Source organism: Solanum verrucosum, unplaced genomic scaffold (genome assembly GCF_900185275.1).
Source record: "Solanum verrucosum unplaced genomic scaffold, falcon-dt-bn FXZP01000060.1, whole genome shotgun sequence".
Taxonomy (NCBI): Eukaryota; Viridiplantae; Streptophyta; class Magnoliopsida; order Solanales; family Solanaceae; genus Solanum; species Solanum verrucosum.
Window position 1 is genome coordinate 46,210 of NW_026020129.1, and position 15,432 is coordinate 61,641.

Consider the following 15,432-nt stretch of genomic DNA (forward strand, 5'->3'; position numbering starts at 1 on the left):
ATTACAATTACAAAATTAACAAATACAAAAATTATTTTTTATATATATATATATATAACAAAGAAAATTATTTCATGAAAATAACAATAAATAATAATAATAATAATAATAATAATAACAAATTTATACTTTGCTTTTAGTCAATGGAAAAAATCAATTATTTATATGAAATAAATATTATTCTAAAATATATATTCCTTGGTCCTTTATTAATTATTTAACTTTGTTATCTACTCTCATTTTCAAAATAAACTATTAACTTATACTTCATATGTCTCATATTAGTTGTCCAATAACAACAATAATAATATCTCTAGTGAAATCTCATAAGTAAATTCTAAGAAAAATAGCGTGTACCAAGACTTTATCACTATCTCGTGAAGGTAAAGAGACTGTTTTAGAGAGACCATCAACTCATATTAGTTGTACACATTAATAAAAATAGTTGTCCGAAATTAATTGTCAATTTATGAAATCAAAATATAATTAATTACATTTTCTCAATTTCCCTTACATTTTATTCTTTTTAAAAGTGTAAGCAAGTTTGTAAAGTTTCAGATAAAAAAAATTATTGGGTAAAGTATTAAAATTATCCTTGTTATTTATTTATTTATTATTATTTTTATCCTTCTTATTATGATTTTTTAAGATCGTGTCTAGGGAAAAATAAACAACTAATATGGAACAGAGAAAATAGTGTTTAATCAAATTTATGATCATTCTTAATTTCAATTACTGTTTTTAGTTTGCTTTAAAAATATAAAAAAATTATATGGATTCAAAATAATTTTCTCTATATCTGAGAGAAGGGTAAATGTACACTCTAGTATCTCCAGATCTCATATATTGTAGAAAGGTTTGCTTATACTCTACTTTCTTAAAATCTAATATTATAGTACTATAGTTAGTATTTTATTATTATTATATATTGTATAAAAATTTTAAATGATATACTCATTAGAATGTCAAGTTAAAAATATAATATTTTAAAATAAAATAAAATTGTTAATATCAAAAAATATGTTTAATCTATTTAATAGAATTGAGAAAGCAAAACAATGTTGTGATGGCAATTGTTAATTGCCATACAATTCAAATTTGAAAATTATTTTAAAATAGAATTATCAAAAGAAGAAAAGAAACTCAATTATATTTTTTTATACATGTGAAGTCAAATTCAAGTTAAATTGTTCAACTAATAATGGAATTATACCTCCACAACATTTGATTATTTCAATTTGAATTTAAATAGAGATGTGAATTTTGAATTGTAATTTTATAGTTTTGATTAAAACACACAATATTATATGGATTAAGATGTTAAGATTAAAATAATAAATTCAAAAATAGTTTATTTTTTCCTAATAATAGAAAATTAAAAAAGAATTGAATGTCAATATCACTTTTTGTGTATTAATTATATTCAATTAACAATTGACAATTGATTTATCTATCTAGATTCCAAAATAATTCATGTTGCATATTTGAATAAAATATGACACTATTTAATAAAGTGTAAATTGATTATACATATTTTTTATATAAAAAAAGTACAATTACATCAAATTAATTAGACATAATTTCTAAATTTTTCATAACTTCAATTTATTTAAATTATATTTATAAATTAAAAATTAAGATCTTGTAAAATTAAATTAATTGAAAGATTAAATCTCTAATTAAGCTAGCTCGATAAATGTATTGTTCGATAGAAGAGATCCGAGTCGTATAACATGAATTCTCAACACAACATAAGTATAACTATGTATCACTTCAATTTTCAGATAAAATGTATCACTTCAATTGTGCTCACATTGTTGTATCAGTTTGTTTTGAGAAATAATTATAACTATTAAGTTAATTATGGCAACACTATTTTGATACTCAAAACATAATATTCATTTAGTTATAAAATTTTATTTTAAATTACTTCTTATGGTTAAATTATTACTAGTGCTTCAACAAGTTTCAACATGATCCTGAAGGTTTTTAATAATTAACTATAAAATTTTACTACAACAAAAAATATATGATAATATTTTTCATATGCAACAACTTTTATAACTAGAAAAAAAAGTATTTAGCTATAATTTTTTTAAAATAATTTATTGTGGCTAAAAGGTTATTATTATTACGATAACTTCAAACTCGTGATAAAAGTTAATAATTAGATATAAAATTTTGTTATAGACGAAAATTATGATTATTTCATTTAATTATTGCCACAATATTTTATAACTTGAAGCTAAATTAGTTATTTAGCTACAAATATTTCTTCAAATAAGTTATTGTGGCTAAAAGGTTATTATTACTATGGTAGATTTAAATTTGAGGCAAAAATAATAATTAGTTACGAAATTTTACTATAGCAAAAAGTGTAAGACTATTTCATTTAACTATTGTCACGTCTTTTTATAACTTGAAGCAAAATTATTTATTTAGCTACAATATTTTGTTTCAAATAACTTAATATGGCTAACATGTTACTATTGCTACAATTACTTTTATTGCATAGGAAAAAGGTTATAATAGCTATTAAATTTGATTGTAGCAGTAAAATTGTAGCTATTTTGATAATTATTGCCACGATTGTTAGTAATTATAGCAAATATAAGGATTTAGCTTTGTCAACTTAATATTTGTGGCTAAGAAATTTGATGATTTTTTTAGATAGCCACGAAATTTGAATTGTTATGGCTATTACTAAGTAATAGCTATGATTTTCAAATTCATAGCTTAAATTTCGTAGCAATAAGTATGTTTTCTTGTAGTGGAAGTTATGCTTTTAGTATCATCTAAATTTCTTCTGTTATTTTTGTGTTGTTTGAATTGCAACTTCTGATTTATTAGCAGACTGGCAGACGATACCAAAACACCATACTTTATCATATTCATAATTACAATTGTGGAATTGAGAGGATGATCATACAATAGGAGACTAATGATGTTTGGAAATGATTTAAGTAATATTCATTTTTTTAATGAGTTATTATCTGTATTTTTGACACACATAATATTTTATGAACAAGTTTTCACATTTTATGTCATTATGCATGTAGGATAGGTTTTGCTTTAAAAATTTCTTGTTCAACTTTTCCTTTAAATAAGTGAAATTCAAGATATATAGTTTAAGAGGAAATGACAATAGGGTTGCGGACCGTCTCAACTTCATTTGAAAGTGTCACGCCCCAAAATCTTTAAGCACACAAGAAGAGAGATGATACATGCAAAGAGTGAAGAAGAGAGAGAAGCACCAAAAAAATTTGTGAATACAAAATGGGGCTACCCAAAAGAAGATGAAGAGAAATAAGGAACTAAAGAGCAAACACGTGTTAAATAGTCACATATGGATCCAAGTATAAACTATAAAATAGACATTTCTTAGCTTGTTGCACAATTTGTATCCTCTACATATGATAAACAATGACATGCTAATCTTATATATCAAAACTGAAACATCTGCTATATCACTCTTCTAAGTAAGGGTCATTATTTTGGTTGTATTACATTAGTTAGTATTTGCAGATCGTTCAAGTTGGCATCATACTGATGTCTGTTGTACATATTCTAAATATTTCTAATAGTATATAATATATGATATTATCCATCTTCTGCAAAAGGTATCACCCTTGATTCATTAGTATTAATATTTTTACAAGCATAATAGTTTGACTATTGGGCCCGTGCTTGCCACGGGCCTCCCCCATCTAGTATATACATATATATAACTTATTTTAGATTAACCTTGTAAGTATTCATTTCACATTTAATGAGATGATTTACTATCATATATACAAAAATATATAACTTATTTTGAATTAAAAAATTAAAATTATTTAATCAAAATTACTTTAAAAAATAACTTCCTAAATAATTATCGGACCGTGTGAAGCATGAAATTCTTGCCACCAGTTATATATTCAATATAAGACAAAGTAAGAGAGGCGTCAATGCAAGTTTCTGCATGGATCGTTTTTATATTTGGTGATTTTCAAATTTTGTCTTTAAATTAAATGAGTTTTAATCTTCGCTCTTGTTGATCATTTAATTAAAAATTGTAGATCAAAATAATCTTACGGATACCTAAGAATTTTCTTCTCACTTAATATAGATTATATAGGAATAAAATTACGAATAAGTTTTGTAGTATTTTTTAAAAATTTTCTTGCAGTTTCAAAAATTGAATTATAATTCATGGAGGCATCCAAATTTTTAAAAAAAAAAAAATCAGAGAGATGATGTTATTATGATAGTAATCAATTTAAAATTTTCAAATACAAATGTAATACACACTGATATGATGAGCCTTCTGCTTTAAAAAAAATTACAAATACAATATAATAAATTGCACCTTCAATATGTAGGGGAATTAATTAACTATCAGTTGCCTCCATTTTTATGAGCATACTTTTGAAGATTTTCACCATGCAACTTCCCATACCTAAACTCATCAAATATTTCGAGCCCCATATTTACGTAAAGATCATATGCCTTCTTATTCCAAACTGCTACTATTTCCTCTAACGAAACGAACCCATTGTTGGCAGCAATGGATGAAACTGTTCCAAACAACAATTTCCCCATTCCCAACTTTCTATAACTTTCTCTTAAGTAAAGACTCTCCAAATATAATCCTGGCTTGTCATTGAAGCATGAATAATTCGCGTAAAAGAAAACATATCCCGCGATGTAAACATCACTCTTATCATCATATTTTGATCGGAACTCCTCAACTTGTCCTTCCACAACAGGGAATTTAAGGTCGAACGTTGTAAGGACAGGCTTGAACCCTCCGTTTGTTGTATTTTTGGCTTCTTTAAAAGGGGTTGGAGAGACTTCAAGTATAAGTATGGATGGCCCGTAGAAAAGTGGAAGAGGATTTTCCTTAAAGAGCAAGTTAGCTAAGGAGGACTCAGTAGCTTTGTATAAATGAGTATAGTTATGGTATACATGTATTTGGTAAAACAATTGGTATATATGAGACAGATCAGACTTTGTAGCGAGACGAACTCTTGTATATATCTTTCGAGTGATGGTAACGTTATTGTTTTCCGATGATGCATCGGTGATTATTGTTTCAGATAGAGTAGGAAGTTGAGGAGCAGGAGCCATGGGATATTGTTTAGTTAAGTTTGAGAGGAATATTGAGGTTTAAGATAAAAGAAATGTTGAAAGGTTTAGTAATAATGGGATATTGTGTTTAATGGTTATTTATAGTGATGAAGAATTTGACCCTTTTTAAAATTTGGAATTTGCTCCGATCCCCTCTATTATATTTTCTCTAGCTCCATTCCATAAGTACACGTCTAGATAAAAGACATGCATTTTAATTATTCAAATTTTAAAGGTCAAAATTATATTACTATATTAAAATGTATCATAACCAATTTTAAATAAACTACTTTTCAAATTTAGTAAAAACAAAATATTTCCTACAATTTTTTATACCATTAATTTGTATATTTTCCAGCTAGACATGGAGAGTTTAATTTTCTGTTTTTAGCCTTTTATAGGAGAGATTGACGTGATGTATTTTGGAGGTAAGGTTCGGTCCCCTCGTGTTCCACCTTTTTGATGGAATACAACACATTTAAAATTATAGAATATGAATCTAACAAGATTTTTATTTGGCGTGACAAATAATAACCTTCAAAACATTTGTAGGTAAAACAATATTTTCTTTTATTTCACGAAAAAAAAGTAGAAGATAAAAGAATATTCTTCAAAACACACTTCTTTCATTTTCCCCTTCAAAATACATATGTAGCCACACTTTCTCCTTTTAACCTTGTGATAATTTTGATATTTTATATTTGTAATTTTGATAATCTCTAAAAATTATTTTTTATTTCTTGTTCTTTATTTTTAGGTTTTGGTTCACATTGATAATCTTAACTTCTTTTTTTTGTTTTCATTTCTCAACACATAGTATTTCAAAGACAAAATTTACTGTCATTTAGATGTGCACTTGACAAAATTTTGGAGAAAACATAATGGAGAGGAGGTGGAGATGATTTATCCAACGATAAAAAATTCTGGTAATCATCAATTCAAAAGTGCGTTCTAAAGAGTTAAGTCATTGATGCAATTGGTTTGAGTTATCCATCAAAATTTGGCCACCAATTTTTATGTAGTTGATAGTATCAACTATTCTTCTCATAATTTTTACATGATATTATATTATTTTTAGTTAGCCCCAAAAGAAAATGACGCATTGTAAAAGTAAATAATGTTATCATTATTTTAGTTATGTTGAGTTTCATTTATTTGGCAAAAAAAACCATAGAAGGGTACCCTTCTTGAGGAAATAGATTCGAAACATTGCAAAATCATCCCTTATTTCTTAAATTTCGTGTCCATTATCCAATTAAACTACGCACAAAAATTTAGACGGAGAAATTACTCTTTAATAATTAAAAAAGAAAAGAACCAAGTGGGTTTATAGGACCATGCAAAATATCATAAACATGTTATATAAACACTGTAGGAACAAACTGACAATTTCTTAACATAAAAATGTTGACTTTCATCAACTTCTTATCGTACAAACTACAAATGTTAACATCTACGAAGGAACCGATGATTCATCCAAAAAAAAATGTTGACAATTTAAGCAATATGGATAAAAATTCTATGAATTACATGTGACTTGAGATTAAAGTCAAATAATCAAGTCGTTAACATTGTGGAACATGCTTTAGAGAAAAAATATTTTCCTTTTAAATGATCTTTATCGTGAATTTTCCATGATTCCGTAAATGGAAATTAAGTTGATCACGCAAATAATTCATGAAACATGTGTTTCGCTAAATGGAAATTAAGTCCATCACGCAAATTTGTTGAATGTTTTAAGACAATGACAATCCTAGTTGGGGTGTCTATAGTACAGTTTAATCTGTAATTTTTCAAAAAATTATATAATTTTTGGTTATTTTATTTTGTATGATAAAAATTAGACTTTGTGAGATCGTCTCATCATATCGATTTTTCTATAATATTGATGTGGGTTCAATAGTGTTCGGTATATTTTTAAAAAAAATATTTTTTAGATATTTTTTTAAAAAAAAAACTCTCTAGATTTTATTTTTTACTATTTAAAATTAAGGAGGTGAATTTGAAAAATGATAATAATAGTGATGCACCACGGGAGAAAATATATTCCTAATATCTTATAACTCTCTACTCAAGATCGTTAATAACTTTTGTAGATTTTACACAAATTTCATAGTGTTAACAGCTAATTACATCTTTTCTCTACTCCTTTTCAAATTACAAAAATTCCTTAAATTTGGTGGAATCCAGATACATTCAAAAACATCACGATACACTGTGTTCTGGTTTTGAAAACATCCCTGATACATCGCGTCTTGATTTCGAATACATCACTCAACGTCATGATACATCACGTATGTCCTGATATATCGCGTAAAGTAATGTATCCAATTAATACATCACGTAAAGCAACGTTTTGATACACCACGTAAAACAAACTGATACGTCACTTAAAATAAAGATTTTTGTAATTTTTTTATGATAAGGATTTTAAAAAATATAGTAAAATAAATGTTGTGTTTAGGTAATTTTTCCTTACTTGTAACCACTCAAGATGTGATGCAACTTATATTTGATTTCATCCTTCCAATAAGGCCCAAAATGAAAACTTTAATTTAATGCATCATTGGATATTATTCCTCTGGTCAATTTGTTTAGCACAAATATGATTAGTCATGACAATAAACGTTGGATACAATAATTATCCAGGAAACACGTGTTTCTGTAAATGGAAATTAAGTCGATCACGCAAATTTGTTGAATATTTTAAGACAACGACAATCCTAGTAGAAGTATCTATAATACGATTCAATTAGTTAATTATTTTTTACAATTTATAATTGTACAAATTTTTAGTTATATTATTTTGTGTAATAAAAATTAGACTTTGTAAAACCGTCTTATCATATTGATTTTTTTTTCATATTAATGTGATTTCATTAATTTTTAGTATTTTTCTTAAAACGTCATCTAAGAATCACAAGTAAAAATTAGAATTAGGATAATATGTAAATATTCTTTGGTAAAATTTCTGAAAAAAATTCTAGGATTATTTTACTATTTAAAAATTTGTGAATTAGAAAAACTTGAAAGATGAAAATAAGATATATACCAATTTGCTATTCAAGATCGTTAATTAATAACGTATGCCACTTGCCACGTACCTGGACCGTAAAAGAAAGTGATTTGGAAGCAGTGACTCTCCTTCATTATCAAATATTTTACTATTTTATCCTTAATATTTTTCTAATTTTCAAAATATCTTTTTCAAAACAAAATTTCTTTAACTTAATTCTCTTCACTCTATATTCGTTCTTTTTTTTCTTTTCTTTTTTTCCTTTTTAACAAAGATAATTTAAGTTTTTGCAAAACTATTGAATTAAGGTGTTTTAGTTATTCCACGAATATGACTATTTATCAACATTTTTTATCAAATACAACAATTGCTTATTAGTCGTTTTACCATTTCCATCCAAACATGTTTAGTTATAAGATCGACTTCATCACTTAAAAAATGATTTTCAACATTTAATAGTATAAGAGACCATCTTTGCCATTTTTGTTTTATAGAAAGATATAATTCTTTATGATAAAGTTTAAAAACATTGAACCCAGGGATTTAATATAATATCACAATTACCAATTTATTTATTTTCAAATTACAAATATAATGAGCATTCTGGTTTTACAATATTATTACAAATAGATATTAATAAATTGCACAATTAAGCACACAAAAAGCCATTCTCTACTAACAGCTCCCTTCGCCGTTTTTGTCCTTGTTATCAGCATACTTTTGAAGATTTTCACCATGCAACTTTCCATACCTGAATTCATCAAAAATTTCAACTCCCATATTTATGTAAAAATCATATGACTTTTTATTCCAAACTGCTACTATTCCCTCTACCGATACGAATCCATTGTTGGCAGCAATAGATGCAACTGTTCCAAACAACAAACTCCCCATTCCCAACTTTCTATAACTCTCCCTGAAGTAAAGACTCTCAAAATAAAATCCAGGCTTGTCATAAAAGCACGAATAATTAGCGTAAAAGAAAGCATATCCCGCGATGTAAACATCACTCTTATCGTTCCCATCATCATATTTGGATCTGAATTCCTCAACTTGTCCTTCCACCACAGGGAATTTAAGGTCGAACGTTTTAAGGACAGGCTTGAACCCTTCATTTGTGGTATTTTTGGGTTCGTTAAAAGGGGTTGGAGAGACTTCAAGTAGAAGTACGGATGGACCGTAAAAAAGTGGAAGAGGATTTTCTTTAAAGAGCAAGTTAGCTAAGGAGGACTCGGTAGCTTTGTATAAATGAGTGTAGTTATGGTATTCATGGATTTGGTAAAACAATTGGTATATATGAGACAGATCAGATTTCGTAGCCAGACGGACTCTTGTGTATATCTTTCCAGTGATGGTAACGTTGTTGTTTTCCGATGATGCATCGGTAGTTATTGTTTCAGATGGTGTAGGAAGTTGAGGAACAGGAGCCATGGGATGTTGTTTAGTTAAGTTTGAGAGGAATGAGGTTTTAGATAAAAGAAATGTTGAAAGGTTTAGTAATGGGATAATATGGTGTTTGGGATCATATATAATGGTTATTTATAGTGGAGAATTTGGTCCTTTGTTAAAAAAAAACATTATTTCGTTAGTGAGGTTGGTGGAGTTGGTGCAAGTGGGAGTGGGTGCAAGAGATGTTATAGCTAGGGACCATGCAAAACAAATATAGCAAAAAAGTCCAAAATGTTACAATTGTAGGAACAAACTGACAATTCTTAACATAAAAAATATTGACTTTGTATGAACTAAGACTTTCACCAACTACTTATCATTCAAATGTTAACATCTACGAAGAACCGATGAACCTTCCAAAATCAAATGTCGACAATTTCAGCAATATGGCCAATAGAAAATATATGAGGTGTGAAAATCAAATGAAGTCGTCAACATTGTCTAGCTCTATAATGCTTACCAAGATGCATGAAAGCTCAATAAGGATAATATTCATTCACACCGACCCAGATCGTCGTGATTGACACTCACACTAACTCTCCGGTGGAAGAACCATTACTACAACCCAACTAAGCAGCCTTGACCCAAAATACTACACATTTAAAGATACGGAAGCAGGTTTGAATGACTATATAATTAATACGGAGTCCCCATAAACTCCGAAAGTTCAGCTAACATCTAACAACTAATGCGGAAATACCCCTAGAACCTGAAAGTCATTGTACCAAAACACTACTAACAACAAGTTTAAGAACAAGGGGTACAACCCCAAAACTAAACAACACCTTAAACAACTAGTCTGAGTCCGAAAAGAGTGGACTTAAACAAGAAAGATCCATGATAGCCTGAAAAAACTGGCTCACCCTTGAATCCGGTCACGATCAATAGTCACCTAGCTGAGGTCTATCAATAGCCGCCTGAAGATGCTCTGTACTCAACAAAGAACAAGCAAGTGCAGTATCAGTACAGAACCACAGTGTACTGATAAGATCACGCGACTTCCCCAATAAGTGCAACATAAGCAAGTAATTACAACATCATAAACATGCATATACCGAACATATACAATATCAGTCATCTTAGCAGGAAACATGTTCAATTACACATTATCAATAGTAGATAGATACAAAAATATCAATCACAAGTCAATGGTCCTCTCATGGAACCCACACTCAAACTGTTAGTGTATCGATACGTGGTACCTGATCCAATGTTTATGTCGGAACGTGACAATCGATTCCATATTTATGCCAGAACATGACAACCGATCCAAGTTAGTGTGTCGGAACGCAACACCTGATCCATTCAACAAGCCACAATCATAATCACAATTAGTATATTCTCAAATCATACAATCAAGTCATGATTCATGACATTCATCATTCATCTATCCTCATTTATAATTAGTGTGATCAGTAATGCAACATTCGCATACATACATGTATTATAATGAAGCAAGAACAAACATACATCACACAACATGAAATCACAACCATCACCTACCTCGAATCCAAGATTGAATCCCCTAAGTCACTTGAATCTTCCCTTTCCAGATTCTTTTACACTTGTTCTAGGTCTACAACAATTAATATACACAAGGATCAACAATCAAAGGTCTAATTATCCGGATTATAACAAACTCAATAACCCAAGACCAAACCCATGATTCCAATCCCAAATTAGGGCTTTTTCCACCATAATTCTCAGATCAAAACCTTCCCCCAACAATAATTACCCAAGAAACTACGTTCTACGGATCGAAATACGGATTCGGGGAGTGAAAACCTTACCTTTAGCCTCAAGAATGGTGGAAAATGCTCAAGAAAACACTTGGGGTCGTTCCTGTGCTCTCAAAGTTGAAAAGTGCAAAATAAAATGTTTTTGGGGTTTATTTCCGACTTAAGTCGCGTCTGTCCTGTTATGGTGGCCCAAGTCCCGCCACAGCGGCTCCGCGTTGGCGGGAAATTCCCACCTTAGCGGCTTGCACGGAAACAATGAGCAATTTTAAGAGTTTCAAAACCCCCTTTTCACAACACACCTTCATCCCACAACTCTCATAAAATACCCGCTAAGACCATTTTCGGGAGTTCTACTAGCCCGAATTCAATTCCGTAAAGTCGTACGGATTCCTTAACGTCTTAGCTATCTACTCATAATATCAAATTCACAATTGGACCTTTCATTTGCTACCAGATTTCCCTATATCATACTACTAACTTAAATGGTTAAACATATAAAAATGTTCAAAAGAAAATACAAATAATTTTCTTATTAATTAATTACAAAATTAATAAAATGCATATACCAAAATCATAATACCGTATTTCTTGTATTAAAAGCTTTTATTTCAAATATGGTAATTTGATATCTATCTACCCTGCAGAATAATATATAATATACCACAATGCTAGCTGCATCTCCAATTAATTGAGCAAATAAGTAAATCACGGAGTTTATAAAATAAATTAAGTACTACTTTCTACATCTCAATAATTAATAATTTAACAGATAGAAAATAAATGAAATATGATTAAAGAATAAATTATTTGACTCTTCAAATTTAAACATCATTATTAAATTGAAAAGAAAATAATAATACCGTCTTGATATAGTCCAATCTGTTTTTTTTTTCTCCCAATCACAACACTCACTTTCGTTACAAAATTTATAATAGACGATAAAATTTAGAGGTAGTTATTACCTTTATATTTTTGGTGAGAGAATTCTAAGCCTATCATTGGCGACATGTCCTAATAATTATTAGATAATTTACTGAAATATCACTCCAAAATTATTAGATAATTAAATGGAGTATATCACTCCAAAATAAAAACATTGGTGCAAATGACATCAACAAATTAAATTGGATAAGGCTACACTTGATAGATGAGTATGAACATTATTATTCATTACGTAACGAACCTTGGACTTTTCAATAGGTTTTAATAGAAATTATACTATAGCTATTTTTCTAAGTTTGGAGGTTTCCGTTATTAGCTCGTAAAAATAAGTACAACTAACGAAGCCTAAGAATGGAGGAAAGATGCATATCTAATATGGCAAGGGAGAAAACTCTGTGATTTCCCAAATAATATTTGTGCCAAATAAAATTAAATCATGAATCACAGAGATTATGTTATATATGATAACCAATTTAGAATTAATACAAATGTAATGAGCATTCTGCTTTTACAAGATTACAAATAGAAATGTATGAATTGAACGTCTTTCAACATATAAAAGAAAAACACACTAACAACTTCCTTCTTCATTTTTCTCCTTCTTATCGGCATACTTTTGAAGATTTTCACCGTGCAATTTTCCATACCTAAACTCATCAAATATTTCAACTCCCATATTTATGTAAAAATCATATGATTTCTTGTTCCAAACTGCTACTATTCCCTCTACTGATACGAACCCATTGTTGGCAGCAATAGATGCAACTGTTCCAAACAACAAACTCCCCATTCCCAACTTTCTATAACTCTCTCTGAAGTAAAGACTCTCAAAATAGAATCCTGGCTTGTCATAAAAGCATGAATAATTAGCGTAAAAGAAAGCATATCCTGCAATGTAAGCATCACTTTTATCATCATATTTGGACCTAAACTCCTCAACTTGTCCTTCTACGACAGGAAATTTAAGGTCGAAAGTTGTAAGGACAGGCTTGAACCCTTCGTTTGTGGGTTCGTTAAAAGGGGTTGGAGAGACTTCGAGTAGAAGTACGGATGGACCGTAGAAAAGTGGAAGAGGGTTTTCTTTAAAGAGCAAGTTAGCTAAGGAGGACTCAGTAGCTTTGTATAAATGAGTATAGTTATGATATTCATGGATTTGGTAAAACAATTGGTATATATGAGACAGATCAGATTTTGTAGCAAGACGAACTCGTGTGTATATCTTTCCAGTGATGGTAACATTGTTGGATTCCGATGATGCATCGATGGTTATTGTTTCAGATGGAGTTGGTTGTTGAAGAGCAGGAGCCATAGTTGTTTTAAGGCGAAAGGAGTGGGATGAAGTATTTTAGTAATGGGATATTTATTGTATGATGAAAAGATAAGGATAACAACATATTTATAGTGGAGAATTTTGTCCCTTTAAATTTTTTATAATTGTTTATTTGGTTGGTGGACGTCTACTGAAACGTACATGTTAGATAAAAGGGTCAAGCAAGTTGCATCTGATGAAATTTCTTTTCTTTTTCCTATTAAAATTTGGTGGGAGCCGTAAATTAAAGGTGACTCATCTTTCAAATGTAATCATTTTATACTGTAAAAAAAAACCAGAAAAAAAAATATCTAAACTAAATCATTTAAAATGGCAATAATTAAGCTGTTTTCTTTTTATAATTTTACCATAAAATAGATACTTATATTTTATGTTCTTTCATCACTTTTACAGTTTTACTTACGTTAAAAACATATTATGATATTTCTTTTTTAAAAAAAAAAAAAAAATGAATGTAAAAGTTCTCATCTAACGAGAGGACTTTGTCAAAGTTGCCAGTTGCCACTTACGGAGTAACTTCTTAAAGAAAAATTGACTTTTCTTCTTCCACGTGGTATATACTGAGGTCGCATCATAAGTAATTGAAAATTTTATTTCGATGATTTTGATTTTTAATTTTTTAAAATTATATTCACATTAAAATAATTTAATTTAAGTTTAATTTTAATATTTTACAATATAATTATTTGTTCGATTCAACTTACATATAATAGATGTAAGTTCAATTATATATACTTCAGTATGATATGTGTTTTTATATAAATAATAAATACTATATCAAATATTAAAGAAAGAAAATGAAATTTAATATTATACTTGTTCTATTTTAATTCGATTGTCATATTTTTCTTTTTAAGTCTGTTTGAAAAAAAAAATCTTTGATTTTTTTTATCACTCTTTAATTTTAATTTTCTAGAGAATGGAGAACAGATGAATTGAAGGAGAAGAAAGAAGAGAACTAGAGCTAATGGAAACAAAAGACCCAAAAACGATCAATCTATCGGGTCAGATTTTTTGAAATTGATTGTTAGATTAAGTGGGTCATATATTTTGAAATGTGTAAAGAAAATCCATGTCATATTTGCCATGTCAGCAGGCTGTTAAAAAAGGGTAATTTTAAATCTTAAAAAACGTTAAGGGCATTTTTAAACCATAAGGTGGATGGAGGGCATTTTTGAACCATTTGAAATACGTTAAGGACATTTTTAACTATTTTCCCTAGTTCAAATCATTTTTGTTATCTATAGTTTTTCCATTCACCAAAAAAAAAATGTTTCTTCATAGACTAAATTTCTATCAATTTAAAATAAACATTTAAATAAGTTATTTTATGAAGAAAAATATTATAAATCATAAAATAGAATTTTTAGCATTCAGATATTAAATAAAAAGTATTGAAAAGCACTTTGCCATAAAATATCAAAGTAAACTAAAAGTTAGACAAACTTTTCCAAAAAATAGATATAACTTTTTTTAAAGAAAAAATGTGTATATTATTTATCGCGACTCAAGTTGTTAAACTATAGAAGAACTCTTTTTATATCAACAGCTTAATGCTATTTAATTGAAGTAAATCCATTTTTTCTCAAAAAATTGGAAAATGAATATTTCTTACTGATGTTGGGAATCTTAAATATCTTTTTTTAATCATGGTTAATTAGTATACTTCTTTAATTAAGAAAACTAATTAATCTAGACCTTTAATATTTAAGTAACATAGGTGTCATACATCTAAGTAAGTAGTAATTTGGGGAAATGGAGAGTAGCCGAATCTGAAAGATACATATAATTACCTCATCACTATAAGTAAAGTAAGGTCTGATTTGTATTTTTATGTTTGTGGT

General features: G+C 28.5%; 1 protein-coding gene and 1 long non-coding RNA gene across 2 annotated transcripts in view; one reads left to right on the top strand and one right to left on the bottom strand.

Annotated features, from left to right (window-relative positions):
- Positions 1-5,173, top strand: part of LOC125826134 (uncharacterized) — a 31,702-nt gene extending 26,529 nt beyond the window's left edge. The window contains exon 3 of the long non-coding RNA XR_007442927.1: positions 5,091-5,173. This is a non-coding gene — a long non-coding RNA (uncharacterized LOC125826134). The remainder of the gene's footprint in view (positions 1-5,090) is intronic.
- LOC125826120 (tyramine N-feruloyltransferase 4/11-like) overlaps positions 1-13,568 on the bottom strand; it is a 40,570-nt gene extending 27,002 nt beyond the window's left edge. The window contains exons 1-2 of the mRNA XM_049505423.1: positions 13,506-13,568; positions 8,880-9,488 (exon numbers count right to left, since the gene is read on the bottom strand). Of these exons, the coding sequence (XP_049361380.1) occupies positions 8,880-9,488; positions 13,506-13,567 (671 nt within the window). The 5' untranslated portion in view covers position 13,568. The remainder of the gene's footprint in view (positions 1-8,879; positions 9,489-13,505) is intronic.
- Between the last annotated feature and the right edge of the window lie 1,864 nt (positions 13,569-15,432).